At 35.3% G+C, this 22,207-nt stretch overlaps 1 protein-coding gene across 1 annotated transcript in view; it reads left to right on the top strand.

Moving 5' to 3' along the window:
* LOC112049692 (inactive rhomboid protein 1) overlaps nucleotides 1-13,569 on the top strand; it is a 189,551-nt gene extending 175,982 nt beyond the window's left edge. Inside the window, exons 7-12 of the mRNA XM_052884435.1 lie at nucleotides 715-921; nucleotides 1,672-1,692; nucleotides 1,836-1,924; nucleotides 4,005-4,260; nucleotides 4,742-4,996; nucleotides 5,261-13,569. Of these exons, the coding sequence (XP_052740395.1) occupies nucleotides 715-921; nucleotides 1,672-1,692; nucleotides 1,836-1,924; nucleotides 4,005-4,260; nucleotides 4,742-4,996; nucleotides 5,261-5,692 (1,260 nt within the window). The 3' untranslated portion in view covers nucleotides 5,693-13,569. The remainder of the gene's footprint in view (nucleotides 1-714; nucleotides 922-1,671; nucleotides 1,693-1,835; nucleotides 1,925-4,004; nucleotides 4,261-4,741; nucleotides 4,997-5,260) is intronic.
* The last annotated feature ends 8,638 nt before the right edge of the window (nucleotides 13,570-22,207 follow it).

Raw genomic sequence — 22,207 nt, 5'->3', positions numbered from 1 at the left:
ACATAGAACATTTGTTACATAGAATCTCAATTTAATATAATGTCAAGTAAATATTTTAAATACATTAAAGTAAGTGAATTAGTCTGAAGGGCTTAGTTTAGGTACAGTTAAAAATTCCAGCTAAGTTTAATAAAAACAAAGTAAACATTAATTTTAGAATATAATGTACCTTTGCAATGAAAATTAGTTACAAAATTGTAATTCACTATCTCACAAAATGTAATTAATTAGAACTAGAGTGACTCTTTTTTAATCACTCAGGCACATTGTACTCGTAGTATGACTGTTGATCGTACCTTAACTATTAATAGTATCAATTGTAATCAATTCAGGTTGACTTGTTAATGGACGAATCAACCATCTAGCTTTAAAACATCTTTAGCTGTTTTAAACATTAATGGATATGTATCAAATATAATAATATGTATAGAAAATGATAGCAATAAAACCTTAATTTGGCATATGTTTTTATGTATGAAACACATATATCATGTACTTAGTTAATTTAATTTAACGCAGGAACAATAATAATTTATGGCAACAATAAGCTAGTTGACACTTTTTTAAATGGTATTAAATTGCTCTCAATATAGTCTGTGCAATGATAATCATTGCACATACTATATTGAGAAAAAGTCATCATATTTTTTTGAGACGACCACGTCTAGCAAGTAAATTTGAAATGAATGAAAAGTGTTTTTCATGTTTCCACAGGTTGAATGGGAAGAACCAGCGTCGTTCTGGTTGGGACCACGGGCGGCAGACCTCATACATTTAGGAGCTAAGTTTGCGCCATGCATGCGGAAGGACGCGAGGATAGCGAGGGCGATAGCTGCTTCGGCTAGAAGAGAACGGGACACGGCGTGTTGCATACGGAACGATGACTCGGGCTGTGTGCAGTCATCCAAGGCTGATTGTTCGGTAAGCTTAGCTTAGGTTAGCTTGAGCAATTCATTCGAGAACTAGGGCATCGCCAAAAGAGAGTAAAAGAGTCTGATTAATATATAATAGAAAATTTTGAAAAACCCTCCAAGGGAATGAAATTATTAATCAATCGATCAAGTCATCAATATTCTCTTTCAGGGCATTTTCATTTGAGACCCCACTGGAGTATATTTGCAGACATTCGGTTATTCTTCCCACTTTCAACCCCCAGAACTTTAAAACGGCTCAAGTTCAACCGATTTTCGTCAAACATATCTAAGAACACTCGCCCATAAGTCACCTTTCATACAAAAAAAACTAAATTGAAATCGCTTCATCCAAGATTAGTATCGTTTGGGAGGTATGGTGCCACAGACGTACTGACAGACACGTCAAACTTATAATACCCCTCTTTTTGCGTCGGTATTCTACAACTATTCTATTGTTGAGTCATGCTTCATTTGTTCCATCCCTCAATCCATGTCTGTCTATTCCTTAGAGGGTTTCAGCTAACCTTATTTTTACTGCAATTTACAGAAAGTCTGTATTCACAGTTTTGAGTAATGAAGGTTAATATTTAATAGTATTTACACAGTAGTTTCTTACAATAAAATAAATGTTTAACATGCAATTTAAATGAAAATTTATTAATGGTGCCTACCACATAAAAGATATTTACTACAGTAGTAAAAAAAAAAAATTATATTTGTACATTAAAATTTAAAATTTTTTACATGCAAACAACAGATTAGAGGATTAGTATCAAAGGTAAGCCCTTTATAAATTAAAGCGTTTGCGGTCAAATTATAAAAATGTAAATTAAAATTTGTACCTCAATTAAGCTTAGTTATATTAATCTTGTTTTTTCTATGTGGCTTATGTTTTTCAAAATGCTTACGTACGCATTTCAGAACACTATATCAACGTGGAAGAAATGGTCTTCAGGTGAATCCGGTCCAGGAGGTCGAATATCTGGTTCAGTCTGTGGATTAGATCCTAAGTGAGTAACAATATCAAATAACCAATTTTAACTATTTTAGAACTACAATATAGTAGGTATTTTATTATGAACTTTGTGTAATATTAACTTTCATATAATAAAAAGAATTATGTCTCTAACAAATGGTCATGTTAGAGACGTGGTTGCACCGACTGTGTACGGTTTAATGTGATTATGCCAGGAACACTTCTATTTTAAACATAGCTACTCGTACATATTGTTAGGTAGGTATATAATGGGTGCGACCACGGCTATACCATGACCATCTTTGGTCCTACGCATGTCTCTATTTAGATCTGAAATATTTTCTTGTTTCGTTCTTTTTAGACCCCTTTTTACGTAATCGGGTTATAGTTTCTGGACGTCCCAAAGAATTTGCCAAAATATTAATAAGAATTTTAGTTAGATTTAACAGGCGCCATTGAACAGGCGGGTTTTCGTAAAGACTATTCGGTGATCGACCATATACACGTAGTACGCCAAGTCTTAGAAAAGTATGATGAATATCAGTGTACATACTACATTGCATTCGTCGATTACAGCAAAGCATTCGATTCCTTGTTTCATGCAAACATATGGGAGACCCTAAAGCAACAAGGAATTGAACATAAATATATTCGTTTAATAAAAAATGTATATAATCAAAGTACTGCGAAAATACAACTGGAAAAAAAAGGCGAACAGATAAGAGTAGAAAAAGGTGTCAGACAAGGTGACCCTCTTTCTCCAAAACTATTCTCCGCTGTACTAGAATCGATATTTAGACGTCTCCATTGGGAAAATTTAGGAATTAATATCAACGGTACCTCACTAACGCATTTGAGATTTGCAGACGATGTAGTGTTATTTGCTAATACATCAGAAGACATAACAAGAATGATTACCGAACTGGCAAATGAAAGTGAGAAAGTAGGGTTGAATTTGAATCCAGAGAAAACAAGAGTAGTAACTAATGGAGAGAAAACCACTATAATCTCAGGGAAAACGGAAATCGATTACACAGATGAATACATATACCTAGGACAGCTAATGACCCAAAAAGATTCTGTAGGCAAAGAAGTAGAAAGAAGAATAACCAACGGCTGGAAGAGATACTGGAGTTTTAAGGAAATCATGAAAGATAGAACGCTTCATATAAACATGAAAAGTAAACTTTTTGATACATGTGTACTACCTGTCCTTATGTATGGCAGCCAAACTTGGGCGTTAACAAAACATACACTAAGCAAACTCGCGACCTGCCAACATGCAATGGAAAGGAGCATGTTAAATATAAAAAAGTCAGACAGAGTGAAAAAATCTGTCATAAGAAACAAAACCAAAACCATAGATATAACAAACAAAATCAAAAGGCTCAAATGGCGGTGGGCAGGGCACACAATAAGAGGAAAAGACAAATGGAGCAAATTTGTGACACAATGGTACCCCAGAGAAGGAAAAAGAAGAAGAGGTAGACCACAAAAAAGATGGGACGACGACATCAGACAAGTAGCAGGCGTGACGTGGAATAGAGTGGCTGAAGATAGACAGGAATGGAAGAGGTTGGAGGAGGCCTTTGCCGATTGGCAAACAGATTTCCAAAAAATAACCAAGAAACAGCTACTACACTCATAAATCTTTCGTTTATGTTTTTAGTTTGTAAAAATTAATAATCTGAATAAAAGGCTATTATTATTATTATTATTAGTTAGATTCGATAAAGTACCTCTTGTCGACAAACACGCTGTTAACTTACAGGTCTAAATCAATTAAGTGCTACTTTGCGTCCTACATATGACTGCAAAATTTATAGTGAGTTGACTACAATGTTGTTCTTGAGAACAACATGACAAAAAATGCATATATAGATATCCACTTAAGCAGAATTAAATTCCTTCTTCCTCCTCCTGTGATCCAAGCACTTGCCTAGAAGTCCTGGCTACGAAACATAAAGTCTGGCATAAGGACAGTCTAAGAACTTTTCCGCCTAGCCATGGACAAGGAACTGACCGCTGACCTTCAGTTATGGAGAGGCACTCTAAGAAGAAGACAATTCTTATTTGGGACTTCTAAGTAAACCTCTTATTTTAATAAATTACAGATTTTGCGAAGCGCCGCGGTCGATAGCACCACACGAATGGCCGGACGACATAACAAAATGGCCGATCTGCCGCAAGTCAGTCATCGACGGGTCGGCGGCGGCGGGCCGCGCGGGGCACGCCGCGGAGCACATGGCCTGCGAAGTGATCGGCCACCCGTGCTGTATAGGGGTCCACGGGCAGTGTGTTATCACTACGAGGGAGCACTGCGATTTTGTTAAGGGTTATTTTCACGAAGAAGCTTCGTTATGTTCACAAGTAAGTTGAAACTACTCCATTTCTTTTAACTGAATATGTGATAATTTTTAAAAAGAAAAATGATTTGGTGAGTACACTCAAAACGTCACTAATTGTCTACTGTACCTAATTCCATGAGCAGAGATTCAACGCTGATTTTCAGACAGGCATTCTTAAGGCTCTATCAATTTGTGCAGAACTTCATGATGTAACACTCACGTTTAAAATACACATTAGTTGTACCAATATAAAATAGGCTCGTCCTTAAACACTTAAGTTTAGATGTAACCAAACCATAAGATGCATATTCTTATTTGAAGATGCCTAGATGTAGGAAACAGGACCCATACAATTCAGGAGGGAATGCCAGATATTATCTTCGTGTAATGTAAATTACGTCAAATTCTAACTTTCTAACAGTGCCTTAAGTGAATTCTAATTCCTAACATTAATGTTACTATGTGAATGCCTTCATTAACTTTGACTAATGTGATGATTACAGGTGTCTTGTCTAGACGACGTCTGCGGAATGTTACCGTTTATGCGCCGGCGTCGTCCCGACCAACTGTATCGTGCCTGGACGTCGTTGTTCGTTCACGCCGGCCTCTTGCACCTAGCGGCCACGTTGGCTCTCCAGTGGCTCTTCATGAGGGACCTAGAGAAGATGGCGGGCCCATTGAGGATAGCGTCTATATACCTCGGCAGCGGCGTCGCTGGCAACATGGCTTCTTCGCTCTTCGAACCGTATAGAGCTGAGGTAATTATAATTTTTATGGTAGAGTGGAATAGAATCTTGCATAATACACAGTTTAGCCTAAATTGTATTTGCATTCCCTTGATCCGATAATTACTACTGTAAACAAAATATTTTGTTCATATATGAAGTAATTGTAAAATATGGCACTTGAGAATGCCTGATTTGAGACTAGTTACCCTAGAAACTTTAACCGTTGTTCTATGATCAATAACGAGAAAGATAAGAAATTTTGATTTACTAACCAAAGATTTGTGTTGATTTCAGGTCGGACCAGCGGGATCTCACTTCGGTTTGTTAGCATGTTTAATAGTAGAAGTCATCGGCGCCTGGCCGCTGCTGAGGCACCCGCGACGAGCGCTGCTAAAACTCATAGGAATCGCGATAGCGCTGTTCCTACTGGGCCTTCTGCCTTGGATCGACAATTTCGCCCATGTGTTCGGTTTCGTGTTCGGATTCCTGCTCTCGTACGCGTTGCTCCCGTTCATAAGTTTCGGTACATACGAGAGGCGGCGGAAGATTGTGCTAGTGTGGATATGTTTGGTGTCGGCCGCGGCGATGATGTGCGCGTTGATTGCGTTGTTCTACGCGGCGCCGGCGTACGAGTGCGCGGCGTGTGCGTACTTCACGTGCTTGCCGTTCGCGCCGGACATGTGCGCGTCGCAGGACGTGCGCGTGCGGCAGCTGGATGGCGTATGACGGCGCGCGGCCCGGGCGCCCCCGCCGCCGCCGCGTCCCCACCCCGCGCCCCTCGCGCGCCCCGCGCCATCCCAGGCCTGCCGCCGCCGAGTGCAATGAAGCGTTAACCAATCGCGGGAACTTTGCTCGTCACAACACTCCTACGCGATTTTTAAACTAAGGAACTACATTGGTCTAAGGGTTCATTTACACGACCAGCAACTGCTACCGACGAGTAGTCGCCAGCTGCCGTTGGCAACGTGCTGCTAGTCTGTGATTGACAGTACGCCATATTAGAAAAGGTGAAAGTTTATCAGCCCATGCTCATACTATAGGTAAGAAACTGGAATTTATGCCGTGGTAGATTTGGGAGGTTTTCGAGAGAAGGGATTTTGCTTTTAAAAATGACGGTTTAAGGTTACATGCTAGCTCTTCTTTAGTATTTTAGTCAATTGCGAACGATTTTAAAATTAAAATACTAAAGTAGTCCGAACTAGGCATAATGGGTACCTATGTTCAGGGTAGGAACATGAGCTATAAAACTTTCAGCTTTTATAGGACGAGGAATGTCAGACCCAAAGAGATTTACTCTGTGGGCAGTCTGATTGATGTATTTAACTCTGAGACTTGACTGTCAGTCTGTTTTATAGTTCCTTGTTTACAAATCGCGTGGGTATTATTGCGACCTGCGCCCGCAAAACGCGCTGAAGCCTTAAGCCGCATTAGATCAGTTTTGTCTTCAAACGGTCGAGCACTGACGCACTGATACCTCGTTCTTATAATAATTTTAAGTACAAAACTTCGACTGTTATCGTTGACAATTGACTAGTTCGAAATTGTAAATTCTGTGTCAAAATTAGTTTGTTTATAGTGTGGTGGGAAATGTTAATATTTTAATGTGAGGGCAAAACTGATTGGTGATCGCGGCTAGATACATTCACTGCCATTGCCGTCGTCTTGTGACCTCACAGTATTATAACACACAGTAGCGCTACTCTACAGGGTGCTCGGGAGTGTTTCCCATAACTCTAGGGTTATATTCTTTAAGGCAAATTAATTACATATTTTTTATTTTCGGAGTAAAAAAATATTCCTTTATTAAATAGATCTTAAATTGTGTCCCTTATATCGATCCTTATTAGCCAAACTTATTCATTGATAAATATCATGAAGTAGCTTACGAAGAAAGTGTGGAGTGCCAGTTGCAATATCTCGTCGATATTGACAATCTTACCACTACGATGACGTATTTTAAAATGCAAGGATAGATAAAGGCGTGTGTTACATACATGTATAGTCGAAATTATTTGAATTACTTTGTATGAAAACATAAAAAGTATTTTTTTAGTTATAAAAAAATGTGGTATTGTCAATACCATGAAATTATGGGAAATAGTCCCGAGCACTCTGTATATCTCTGTTTTTATAACTCGACATTATGAGACTCGAAGTTGTCTCTCTCTATAGTATTGTGTTAGACAGAGAGAGAGACAAATTCAAAACTCAGACAGTCGAGTTATAAAAACGTATTTAGAGAATAGCGCTACAGTCCGCGATCGATGCTCAAACAATGTTGTTCGGCTGCAATAATTAGGACTTACGAGATATATCATGTCTTTATCACGCAAGGCGGTTGGTCTCGTGATTTATGTTTTATTGTAACTTTTTGGCGTATTATATTTATTGCGTTATCTATTTTATAGTACGATTCTTAGTAAACGTATGTGGTGGAAAGAGTTCGATTGAAAGCATTAAAATCAAACGATTTTGGTGCTTTTAGTTGGATGCCATCTAACCAACCATTAAAATGTGATAAAAATACACACGGAATGAATAATCCGTAATTTGATGCGTAATGTTATTTGTACATACTATGTAAAGTATATCTACTTTAGCATGATCCCAAGTAAGATGTATTTATATACAAAATTGCGTTTCTTCTACCTGCCTTCTACGGGAATATATGCCATTGACAAATTAAAATGAGAGTGTTATACATAATTTTTGGTAGTTAACGATTTATAATTAATTTAATTAATTTCACGATGTATCCAATATTTATGTTTGTAAATTGAGAAACAAAATGAATATTAAATATTTTGTGTAAAGACAATGAATTTTGGCTGTGGTCTTAACTATGACGCATAGAATGAAGTGGCATTTCCCGTAAAAAGGCTTATTACCTATAAAAATTTAGTATATTACTAAATAATGTAAATAGCGTAAACGAATATTTGGTAAAATGTATTCGCTATTATTTCCATTCATTGATAAATTACTCCAGTGTAATCTTTAAGTCTCACATATGAATTTTAGTTACGTCAATTTATATAGTTGTATGATGAAGTCTGCGTAGGTTAAAATGGTTAATTTGTAACGTATGCTAGTATATTTCTAACTATGTATCATTAGGACCGATTTATTTTATTAAGAAGTATTTCATATCGATCGAGCAATAATCGTAGAGCGTAAGATTTCAAGTAATTAAACGTCGCATTAACGTTATACTCAGTGGCGTTAAGAAGGGTGGGCACTATGTGAACAAATTGTACAAAAGGGAAAATTCCTTTTCCAATACAGTTTCGTTCTGAGTCTTCAGGATAGTTATTGCAACTGCGAAGTTGAGTTGATTGAGGGTCTATGACCTTCGTGATTTTATGAAGTTTGACAACCTATGCCTTTACCACTGGTAAGTAAGTACGGTAGGTGACTGTGGAGTTTGCAGAATAAAAAATCAAGTTATATGAGTCTCTAGCGAATGGTTACTTTATAGGTACGTGTCCATCGAGTAAGGAAATTATTTTTCAGGATTCTTCGTAGAAAAAAATAAAAATAAAATTTGCTACCAATCAAAGTCTATACGATCCATACATCTTAGTAGAAGCATGTGCACATAATTTTTCAGCTTTTATAAAATGACGAAGACATCACAGGCTCTTAGACAATTATCTTAGTTGTATGATTAACCAAACATTATGGTTTTAGATAAGACCAAGGCAAACTCTTTGTTATAGAGCGTAATGTTTGCCATGCTAATTTCTTGCAGGCATTGCCTTATATCTGCTTTCATAAAAAAAAAGTCACGGGGCGTCATTTTAAAACGATATTAATTTTTAAAACTCGACAATGTGAGTTTCGAATTCGTGTCTATATCTCTATCTAAAGTATTATAACCAATAGAAGTTGAGATGCAATTGGAACTCTTATTGTCAAGTAATAAGAACATCGTTACAGAATAGCGCTACTGATTCTCAACCTGTCACAATATCGGTTTTAATCTAAGACGAAGTCCAGGAAAATACATTAAAGGAGTAATGAAACAAACTCCATTGTTAATAAATTAATGTAACGCTGTTGTCACGTTTTTAAACTTGAAAATTTACACTCGAGGCTCGGAACGATAGAAGAAAAGGTTAAGATTGTTGCAAGTGTCAAGTATGTATAGATTGGGAATGATTTATACCGAATTTATAAATAAACTAGTCATGCACTTTCATTTTAAATTAGATATAGTTTTGCAGAGACAATTTGTAACTTACGAAATTTGTTTAAAGCACAAACATTTTTGAAATATTTTTCCTTTCGTTTATACTGTAACGGTGTAGCTGATAGGTATCTGATTTTATTTTATGTAAATATTACAATTAACGTCAAACAAGGGAACTGAATGTGTATTGAAAAAAAAGACGCGAAATAGTATTCGATCCAATAGTTTAATTTTGCGCTTCTTCGTTGACCGCATCCAGTCTAACTTTGTTAACATCTTAATGTCTTGATATATGAGATTGTTGAGAGCTATTATGTAGACAGATGGATTCACACTTCACTATGCCTTATTGGGTGTCTGGCAAGTTCGTTGATGACACTCCCATGATATGCGGGCGACGGGGGGAAAGAATGCGCGGGTGTGAAATCAAGCGTGCGGGGTAGTGAGGTCCATCAGTCATGGATTTTTCATTCATCGCCAATTCACCACACGCCCCCCGGCCCGCGCGGACCATCAGGAGTGTTACGAACGAATTTGCCAAGCTATAGTTGAGATCTATTGGTAATATTATCTAAGAATTTTCTTATTTAAGTGCCATTTCTTCAATAGGTCTTGACACTATTGTGGCTAACCTAACTTTAAAGGCGGCAGGCAGCTCGAAACAACGATCTTGTAAACTCACCTTACCACTACCTAACCTTAACTTTCGGAGACTTTAGAACCAGAAGTAACGTCGTTTGTCAGGTCATTGGCTTCATTGGGTTTTGCCCAATGAAAATACCAATTGGTATATTATTCGCGATCATCCAATACTTGTTCACGCGCAATGTGTATCTGACATGCTGAAGTTTGTTCTAGATTGTATCTGTACATATGAATATGTTCAGATACAATCTAACCCTGTTGATTTCTGTACGGTGTAGCTAAAATGTCGAAGTTATTGATCCATGATCTACAATACCTACTTAATATATGATCAAACGAACTTCTCAAGTGAAGTTCGATAATTATTATATGAATCGCTTCATTTGAATATATAATCCCTCCCATAGCAGCAGTTTGCTAACCCTAATATGAAAAGTTTTTCTATGTACACTCTAAAAATAATGAGCAATGGTGACGCGCCCCACCACAAGTCAGTGGTGGTAGGGGTGGTAGGGCGGTTACAAATAAACTTCAGTTGAGTCAGTTAACCTGTAAGTTAAGGGGAATACCTGGTGAATATTTATATCTGAAAAATGAAGCAATGAAATATAATTTAAGTTGTTAAACAAACTATGAAAACAGTATGATTGTGCAGTTTATTGCGTTTTGATAATATTATTTATTACAACGAGTAGAAGAGTTATGAGTTTTATTATCTCAGTCAAATGTTCAAACTATTCTTACCAATTTTCTTTAGCGCACAAAAAATACGAATAAGATTTTTGATTAACGCATGTAAAAGGAACTTTAGCTCAAATTTTATAACAAAAGAAGATATTATTTAACAACAACAATAAATAATTACATCTAAACACTAATCAACGATTAATAAATTGTATTTGATGGTTGGTAAAATGATGAACGATGAAGATTGAAATTCGAATAATTCGAATTGTTTTGAATACCCGTACAAAAGTGCATGTGGGGTAGATGAAAAAAAAAGAAAGTCCCATACAGCTAGGCTACTCTGTAACGATATTTTTATAACTCGCAAGTGCGAGTTTCAAATTCACCTCTATCTCTCTCAGTTTAACACTATACTATAGAATGAGAAAGATAGCGGTGAACTCGAAACTCGCACTTGCGAGTTATAAAAACATCGTTAGAGAATAGCCGCGATGAACTGATCGTGCAACTGAAGCTGTTTCCAATGTTGTACACATTTCTGCTTTATTTTTATGTAATTTGTTTTATATCTTACATCTATCTGTATTGGCTAAACCATATTTTATAGAATTTCGTTACAATACACAACTAACCAATTTACAAACCAAAACGAGATTTTAAAATTTAGAAAAAGTATCACAGCTTTGAATTGACTTCTTTACTCATGAGTATGATCTCAAAAGCGTCCTGGAAAATAAATGTGCTTTATCGAAAATATTTATCGAAGATATTTTACATGTATGTTTGAGTACTTTCTTTCTAATGATCTATTGTGATTTGGTCAGTACTTTTAAAATATTAAACTTAAGCCCCCATTCGCACGAGCGTTTTTTTTTAACGGGTGTTAAAAAAGCGTTCAAAAGTTAAATGAAAATCTACGACTATTTCCCTCGCCCAAAATAATTGAAAATGCAACACAGCTTAAAAGCGTCGCGTTTTTAAAACGTTGACGTGTGAACATAAACTTGGGAATGCATTTGTTCTATTTGAATGCTTTCGTCGTCGCGTCCGTTAAAAAGCGTTCGTGCGAATGAGGGCTAATCAGATGCAGCTATCAAAGAAATAATGAACTGATTGACTAAAGATATCTGTAATTTATTAGCACCGGCGCTGAAGGTTGATTTACCAAAAATGCACGAAACTTTAGAAGTTGCTTAGCATGAGAGACACGTTAATCTTAGGTACATGAATCTTTTTTTTTAATAATATTTGCCATATTTTTTATAATATGACCAATATTCCCATTCCCCTCTAACTAGTCGGGAAAGACTGTGCTGTGTGTGACTGTGTGTAGTGTTGGTCTATTGTCGTACCCATTCCTAGTGGGTACGACAATAGACCAACGGGGCGGGGATCGAACCAGCACCCCTCGGTGATGAGTCCAACCGCTCTTACAGAACTTTAGTTGACCAGTCCTTTTAATTTTCTAGGTTTTTATTCTAGTGATTATTTGTGTATTGTACAAATTCTCTTACCACTAATAATAATAATTAATTAGAGAAATATTGTACTTTTATTTGCATAAAATATGTACTTTAAACGAATTTTGCGATTATTCCATAGTAACTGTAAGTGCCACAATCTTTATAATTATCTATGATTGTTACCAATTATTTAAGTAGTCGATATTTAATTATAGATATTTTGTAAAAGGCGTTCGAATTCTTTCTATCAGAAGTACCTACTTGCGAATAAAATAATTCACATGTACCTATTTCAAAATGTTGCGGTTTAAAAAAATAATGTTGTAAATGTGCGTATTTTTATACTAAAGAATAAAAAAAAGCAATGAAACAAAATGTGTCGTGTTCGCGTGATGTGTGTTTTGAATAAAGTTATTTTTTTTTAATTTTTTTTTAATATAATTTCAGCGATGTTATCTCAAAGTGCCCTTGCGGTCGGCGGCCCGGCGGACTGTTTTCAGAATTTAACTTTAAGATGAACATTAGTAGATTGAGAGCTTGTGGTGGCCAGACCTTTGCGATTTTATAAAAGTTGAAAGTTTGCCTGCCCATGCTGCTAACACAGATAAGTATAGTAGACAACTATGGAGTTTAGATCGTGGTAGCATTAGCTGGTAGCAGTATTCAAAGTACGCACCAGAATCTCAATTGTCAAAATAAAGCGTATTTTTTATATTTTCCTCTTCATGATATTATGTCAAGTTGCCAGTCACTAAGCATCGTAGCAGCGATACGAAAAACCCTGTTAAAGAATAAACTTTAAGGATAAGTACTTAAGGGTTGCCATGAAGCGTCGGGTGAATGTGGCCATGATTTTTCATCACATGCGAAAAAAATTAGTTTCATTTATTTATTTTTGTTATTTTATTTAAATTAATAATAACATATAATGATACAAGTAAAAGGTACATAGATAAACTTTTCTGTTTTTCTGCGCCCTACTCTGCGCCGTTAACAATGTTAAATCTACTACATAAAAATAATGAAAACAAACTAATTTTTCAATAAAAAATCATAAAAACACTGTAAAACATATTAGAACAATAGTTAAAAAAACTAAAACAGAAACGGTGGGTAAGTATGAAGTGAATGACATCGGAGTGATACTTTGACAATTGAAAGTCTGGACCCTTGGTTTTAGGGTTACCTAACCACGCCCTCACGATCCAACATCACAGTTGCATTATACTTACGTATGTTATGAGCATGAGCTGAGAAACTTTTAGCTTTTATAAAACGTCGATGGTCTGGCCACCTCAGGATCTTAGTCCATAATGGCATTTGACATCTTCTGATCGACAAAAGTTCAACAGACTATTTGTATTGAATAGCCTAGTAATGTAAAATTTGTTTTTTTATTATTTTTTTAACACTCTCATTGATAAGATCAACTAACTTTTGTTAGTTATACATCTGAGGAACTTGGTCCGTTCGAGAGATGTGAAATGCCACGTTTAAAAATAAATACTGTACATTGTGAACATACAAGTAATTGATATTCTAATACATAAGGAAATGGTAAAGTAATCTTATTGTAAACTAGCATTAATCGAACAAGAAACCTTATTATCATAATACGTTTGTGTTTTATTTGTGCAAGTATTTTTTGTTACCCCTTATTCATGGCATATTTAGACGAGCAGATGCCCCGCGGTTTCAGCCGCGTAGTTCCCGTTCCCATGACAATAAGGGGATAAAATAGCCTATGACACTCACAATTAAATGCTTTCTAGTGGTAAAAGAATTTTCGAAATCGCTTCGGTAGATTCAAAAATTTCCCCCTACAATAACATCTTCTAAAAAGCGACGAATGAAACTAAAGAGTACTGCAGGGTTGTTATGTAACGATGTTTTCATAACTACATTGGGTGTCGATTACGTCTCTATCTCTTTCAGACAGAGATACTAAAGATAGAGAGAGTAAAACTCACACTGTCGAGTTACAAAAACATCGTAACAGGATAGCGTACTCACAGTAGGTATGTAATATAATGATACCAACATACTGGAAAATTAAGGGACCCTTGATATCTCATTATCAACCCATATTCGGCTCAATGCTGAGCTCGAGTCTCCTTTCAGAATGAGAGGGGTTCGGCCAATAGTCCACCATGCTGACCCAATGCGGTTTGGACACACACGCATAAAATTTAGAAAATTCTCTGGTATGCAGGCAGGTTCCTCACGATGTTTTTCCTTCACCGTTTGAGACACGTGATATTTAATTTCATAAAATGCACACACCCTCCGAAATCAGAGGCATTTCCACTGAGCTATCACGGCTCAATACTTTGCCTTTTAAAGGCAAAGCAACGGTCCTAATTCCAGAGTCGGTTACCATACTTACCTAAGGTAGGAGCATAGGCTGAAAAATTTCGCTTTCATAAAGTATGTCTGGCTATCGCAGGCCTTATACATTTCTGGTGAGGTCTGATCAAATAATTGACTGGGCACTTGCGTAATATTACAGAATGGACTGTAATCTGCATGAGTTGACGCCACGTATAACTGCAAGTAAGTATGAAACTGGGTCAGTGAGTTATCTATTGTGTCAAATTTACTGCCGGTATCACACCTGTAACATGCACCGCAAAAATACTCAACGATAGTCTGTTTGAAACACGTTCTTAATATTGTAAGAAAATGAATATTTTTATAATAATAGATAGCCATGTTCTTTAGACAGGAACAGCAAAGCTTGGTGGCAGAAATAAGCATGACGTAGTATATCCCCGGATTAAAACCTTTTTACAGCTTTATTACAAAAATGTCTAAGTACTCACAAATTTCTATGAATTGTGGCTTAAGCATAGAAACTACAAATAAACAAACTTACAATGATTATAATATGAGAAAAGTAATTAAAAAATCACATTTTTTTAACCGAGTTCGAATTTACATGAATATTTTTTATTTATTTATTTATTTAATTATATATAATAATTACATGATAAAAATTAAAAGGTGCAGACATAAACTTGTTAAAGGTTTTCTGCGCACTCTTGCCGTCGACAATACTGTAATTAAATCTACTACTATATAATACTCTTATACTAATCTTCTATGAACTTAAAAATAATTAAAAGTTAGAAAGTAGAATCTAATAACATAATAATAACATGATCTAACGTTCTATGTAGGTTCTTACAATCTAATCAACCAACTACACTTTATGGAGGATATTACGGTTTACTTACTAACTTTGTCGAAAATCTATACCTACCTGCTTATAATAAATCTGGAGAGAGGTCAATTTTGTACATGAAATATATTTCCAAAATAACTATCAGGGGGTGATTAGTGATCGATACTGATGCCAAAAATGCAATCAGTAAATTTTTCGTCTGTCTGTCTGCATGTTTGAGAAACAAAAACTACTGGACGGATTTTAACGAAACTTGGTACAATTATTCTTCACACTTCTGGGCAGTAGGTATAGTATACTTTCATCACGCTACGATCAATATGAGCAGAGCAGTGAAGGGAAATGTTGGGAAAACGGGAGAAGTTACTCCATTTTTACAGCGATACTACTGTAATGGCTGGATTAAAGAGGTCTAAAGTCGCCGGCTACCGCTAGTAAACAACAATATTTTAATTCGAAACGAAAACACATTGCATGTCAACTAGTCACCTGGTGCATCGTAACTTGTAAGTTTGCTTCCAACATTATACGATGTTTTGTGCTCACGTTTTTCCATATTAACCGTGACTTTGTTACATATTTTGATAATAATAAAACTCTATTATTATGTAAATAGGCTTTTTTCAATTCGACACTAACTTCTAGCATTATGTTATGATAGAGTGTTTATTTTAGAAAATTTCAAGTTGATAATACCACAATAATACCTAAATACTCGTATTAGGTTATTTTGCAGAGACGAAGTTCTAAATGGTTTTATTCAACTATATCTTAACATGCTTCTCAGTAGGTAGGTATACATACAGGTATATAATTATTATGTAGATTTGACGGCCTCCGTGGCGCAGTGGTGTGCGTGGTGGATTTACAAGTCGGAGGTCCTTGGCTCGATCCCCGACTGGGCCGATTGACATTTTCATAAATGGTCCATTTCTGGCTGGTGGGACTATGGGAGGCTTCGGGCTTGGCTAGTTACCATCCTACCGCCAAAGACGTACCGCGAAGCGATTTAGCGTTCCGGTACGATGCCGCGTAGAAACAGTCTGAGATAGTTGGGGATGGGGAGAATGAACTTGTACCTACCTCTTATGCTCGCTTCTATCTTATTACCGTCACCGGATCGTAGTATCACCTGTGGTAGTATTCTTTGATGCGCCCGATACGTACGACGTGGATGTGTGGACGCTTACCATTAATAAATAATAGTTTGCATTGTCACTTCGATCAGGTGCTATCGTAGTCAAGGGCTTGTCACTTGTCATTGAGTAAAAAACAAGTTTACATTACGTGAGCAATCTGTTTGTGCCGTCAACTATTACATCAAATCCAAGTCCACTCTTACAATAACACGCTTGATACCTATATCATAGGGGTGCATTTTAAATAGCCTGTCCGCTATTTTGGACGTCCGCCATATTGAATTTAAGTCACGTGACTATTTTTTTCGTATTACTGACTAGTCTAGACTAGCTAGTTCGCCATCTAGGGGAGGCCGCCATATTGGATTCCTAATGACGATTCTTAGCTAGTCATATATTGTCATCAAAACTCAGAGCGTGTGCAAAATTTAATCCTAATCGAAAACCGGGAAGTGGGTCAAATTAAGCTTCCAAGATTTTCAGATTACAGAAGCGTGTGAATAAGGGAGGTTTTGCTCTGCAGTGGGGTATTCAAATAGGCTGACGAAGGTATGAATCAACAAAGTGTCAAAAATAGATTAGTGTAATATGGCCTCGGGTTAAGCGAATTAGAGCATCCAATCTGCGTGCATTATCATATTAGAGCTTAGAACAGTCATTCCCAAACCTTCTTTAATCACGTGATTCAAAAGCATTTGTTCTGTTTTTAATAGAAACTCAAATTTTTATATATATTAGTTATTTTTGTATATATTAGTAGAGTTATCATAGTTTTTGTGATACAGGTTGGACCGAAATTCATCATAAACAGACTTATTCGCGGTTCACCCGGTTCTTATTTTAGTAAGGATACAAAGTTTGTATGGAAAGTCCTTTATTTTTCTAGGTAAAATGATTAGTGGACTGTTTAATAAATATACGTATACGTTTAATAAGTATTTAATAAGTATAATATTTATACGCGGACGAAGTCGCGGGCGTCCGCTATTAGTACATAAAACAATTGCTACTCTAGTATTTTTATAAAAATAATCTTAATAGATAGACAGAGAATAGTTACAGTTGGTAGATTGAATAGAACATTTAAAACGCAGATAGGCACAGTGCCTTCATCTCACGTGCGTAATATTTAAACTTGACTTTATTTTGACTCCGTTTGGGAATTGCTAGAACACTTTGGGAATTGCTAGTCAGCTATAACTATAAGGACTTCCGCATTACAGTGGTGCAATATCGTCGAGACAACATTAGTAACTGACCTCTTAGATATAATTAGTACCTACTTAAATAAGCGTAATAAACCAGTATGAAGCGAATAGTAGTAGAAACAAGAAGTTGTTAAAGTCATCATCATCATTATTACTACTGGACACATGCATGGACTTCCAAAACCAACGGTCTCAAGCCGCCACCATCCAACGGCTCCCTGCAACCCGCTTGATGTTTTCAGTCCACCTAGTGGGTGGTCGACCAACACTGCGCTTTCCGGTGCGGGGTCGCCATCCCAGCACCTTGGGACCCCAACGTCCATCGGCTATCTGAACTATGTGGCCTGCCCATTGCCACTGACTTCGCGACTCGCTGAGCAATGCCAGTGACTTTGGTTCGTCTGCGTCTCATTTCTGATCCGATCACGCAGAAAAACTCCAAGCATAGCTCGCTCCATGAGTGATTTTAAGCTTTTGGATCCGTATGTCATCACTGGCAACATGCACTATTCGAAGACTTTCGTTTTCAGGCACTGAGGAATTTAGAACGCAAAGTTGTTGTTAAAGTATCTAACCATATATGTATTCAAACATACGAGTACCTTTTGCGTGTGTCATAGTATAAGCGTCTTTGTCTCATCCTTCTGCTTATTTATGTTAGTTAAAAAATAAAATACATTTTTAGGGAAAATTATGAAAACAATCTATAGGTAAACATTATGTTTATGAACACACGGTTTTAAATATGTTAAATATTAAACAATTTAAGTTCTAAGAGAAGATTACTATGTGATTGATGAATTCCTTAATGACAAAGATGCTTGAAGGCAATCGGATCTTTACGCGAAAAGTACGTAATTATAATAAAAACATTGTAGATGATAATTACTGTAAGTATTTATATGATGTTTGATTTGCAATGAGCAACCACTAAGTTTCTTACCGGCTTTATAGGTTCTGTCTTTCGACAATATAGTGTAAGAGGGCAGATAGTCAAAGAGAATAGAGAGCAAAGAGTGCTATGCCCGTCTGAAAGAAATGATTTTGGATTAGAATAAAAAATCGGTTGTCGGTAAAGTCGGTTTACTGACGATAGTTGAAGTGACAACGTCATGCAAATACTGATGGAATGGTTGCATTTTTCACATAAAAAAGTTAGTTTTTCTAAAATACTGTTTAATAATCTTCATAGACCAGAATTTCTTGTAAAAAAAAGTTGGCAACCCTAGAGCCAGGGAACGACGCATGACGTCATCTTTTTTCAAGTGTGCAGCCGGCTCCAACGAATTATAATACCACATCAAAAATTGTTCCGATAATCATTTCTGATACGGAACCGAACTATCTTATTTTTTAAATATGCGTCTTAAATGAGTTAAAGCAATTGTCTTATATACTAGGGATCCCAATGTAAGCTGATAACGTCAATCATACGTAACGATAATAAAAGGCATAGGAATAATGCAAAACGCTATTTCGCTACTAGATCGTTTGAGTTTAGTGCCGGCTCGCATTTCCCAAGATATCATATAAATTATTAGAACAACGAAAAATATATAGTGTTAGGTAAGTTTTATTATTTTTTGGAAGTAAAATATCTTTTTTCAATGGTTTTATAAAATATTTTGTGAAAAATAGTTCATTAGTATATTTTTAATTCAATTTAAAATATTAAAGCATAATATTCACTTATATGGTTTTACAAATATTCGTGACGATGGAAAATATGTACTTAGATTAATAATAATCATTGGTCTAACTCCGAAAATAAAGAGAAGTAGGTAATAATTATAAAAATTTTAGTGTATGAAATAAGTGTTTCATCCAAAAAAACATAATTATTATTAAAATCATTTCATACATACTATACTTAAAAATAAATTTATGTAGTATTTTAAATTAATAGGTAAATTTTAAAATTTTTAAAAATCGATTTCACTAAAAATAGGAAACAAAAATCGTATTGTTAAAAATCTAAAGTGAGTATATCTACACATAAAAATAACAAATACTTTACTATACAAATAATAATCTAACAATTAGGTACGTTAATTTCAACGGGAGATAAGTGAAAACCCTAAAGGGTTAGAAATTATGCAACATGGCATAATTCTGCAGTTTAGCAGTTACCATAACAAGAGGCCGACATTCAGTTTCATCGCCGATTTGTTCAAACGTTTCGTAACAATTTCGGTTTGAATACACTTTTATATCGACAATGGACATCTATTTCAGAAGAATGTGTTTTATCACAAAGCAATAACTAGTTTTCGTAATAAATTTGGTTCAAGTTCAAGTAAAAAACCTAGTTACTTCAAAATATCTAATTTATCGCGTGTTAAAACTAAAATGCGCCTTTGTTAGACTAATATAATGATAAGATATTAACGATTAGTTCAGTTAAATATTTACTATTACAAATATTACGAAACGTGATGACTCTATACTTTGAAATTTTCGAAACTCCTGCAGGGTAATTATGATTAGTAGTATCTCGGTGTTCCAAAAAAAAGTTAAAATCGAACTCCTCAGTAAAAAGTTACAAGTGTTCAATATATAAAAAAGTATGAACGTCGAAATGTTAACATTTTCTCTGTTTTCGTCGGTTGAAAACTTATGTAAAATGACGTTATAAATGTTATTTCGTTGAAATTGTCATGTTAATGAAAGCAAAAACAAAATCGCTGCCTGTTCATGTAGCGGCTAAAGTTTTGATTCATACACCGTGGTATATACCTACCTAGCTGATAAGCCTTGGGATGAGGAGAAATTAGTAACAAGCCATTTTGTACAATAAAATTTAAAAATCATAATTTTAACGTTTTTTCACTAAAATTTAATTAGATATTGCAGTACATCTCAATAATAAATTTTGAAGTTAACCAATTTTTGTTTTAAAGTACTAAATTACTAGCATTAATTAATAATTTAATTTTTTCAATTGAAACTAAATTGAATCAAAATGATTTGTATATATGCTTAAAGTTTTTCAACCATATTCCTATTATAGGCAAATACGATAGGTAACTAAAGAGTTTGAACCATGGTGGATTTTGGAGGCTGGATGAACTTAAAGTTAGTCTAAATCGTATGAAGCATAATTCATTTTTATAAATAACAACCCCCCTAGCCAAGTGGCACATCGATTCCCTTTCTACGATAGCTAACGCTTCGAAAATTAGAAAAATGTATGGGTATGACAGATCTTGATCACGTGACCTGTCGATAGTAAATGTTATTCCCATACATCTTTCTAGTTTTCGAAGCGTTAGCGATCGTAGAATCGACGTGTCACTTGGCTAGGGGGGCAGGAATAATAAATCGTCTCTTCAGATACACATTATCATCATCATCAGTTTCATGGTAATCCTTCGTCAAGAATCTTAGTCAAGAAGAGACAAGAGACAAGAGTCTAAGGACCGAGGACATGACTTGCGCAGTACAAATATTAATGATAGCTGACGTCGCGCAGTTTCACCCGCGTGGTTCCCGTTCCCGTAGAAATATGGGGATGATATATAGCTTATAGCCTTCCTCGATAAATGGGATATCTAACACTGAAAGAATTTTTCAAATCGGACCAGTAGTTCCTGAGATTAGCGCGTTCAATCAAACAAACAAACAAAGAAACTCTTCAGCTTTATAATATTAGTATAGACTAGCTGACCCCCCGCGGATTTGCCTGCGTATTTTCAGAGAGAATACTGGGATGAAATATGGACTGTGACCATCATTATTAACGTGCCTATTACAAAAAGATTTTTCAAAATCGGTTCACTAGATACATTACCCTCTACAAGCCTACAAATTTAACCTAATTATGTATCAGTATTAGTATACAAAAAAGGTTAGGAACTATACTTATATAGGAAAATGGGTTAACATATTTCCAGCTATTATAAAAAACGATGGTCAAATCAGCGTATTCTCTTAGACCATAATACGTATCTGCACTTGAGAACATATTATGACTAATTTTTATCTGACATTTTCAAAACTATATCTTGTTAGTTTATATTTGTAGATACTTTTCCTGTTACCATAATCTTTCTACTTCATATTTTATGAAAAAAATTGCAATCAGTCAGAATGATCTCAATACTATCTCATGACACGTGAGAATACTGGTATATTATCGTTACGTATTTTTTGTTTGACATTTTGAAAACTTTATCTAGATATGAAGTAGTTTGTATTATATCATCAGATACTACCTTCTTGAAGTTAGATTACCATAATCCCATACTTTAAGATTTTCTTATTTCACGATGATAACAGATTAAAATGGAGAATATAATTTGTGTCATTGTGTACAACTAGAAAAAAATTAAAGACAGTTTAGGAAGGATATAATTATAATAATATTATAATTTATAGTGAAGGTAGGAAGGAAGCCCTTTAAATGTAGCGTTATAATAGATGTGGACTTTTTGATTTTAAGTAACTTTAAAACAGTGAAAAAATATAAGCTCTGAAAACCGTAGGTACTATTTGCATTTTTTTGAGATGCTCTGTAGGTTATTTATGCATAAATTAGGTGCTTCACTGTAATAAAACAAAGTAAACATAAGTTATAATTATATGCAGGTGTTTTTATTTGATTAAATAGATTAGTAATATATTTTTTGGCTTTTCCTTTTCATTAAAAATCGTTTTCTAGTAATATACATAAGCATTTTTTATTTTTATTTAGAAACGTATCACGGTGTTTATCGTTAATTTT

The sequence above is a fragment of the Bicyclus anynana genome, chromosome 11 (genome assembly GCF_947172395.1).
Source record: "Bicyclus anynana chromosome 11, ilBicAnyn1.1, whole genome shotgun sequence".
Taxonomy (NCBI): domain Eukaryota; kingdom Metazoa; phylum Arthropoda; class Insecta; order Lepidoptera; family Nymphalidae; genus Bicyclus; species Bicyclus anynana.
The sequence above is the reverse complement of the archived record's forward strand: the minus strand, read 5'-3'. Positions and strand labels throughout refer to the sequence as shown.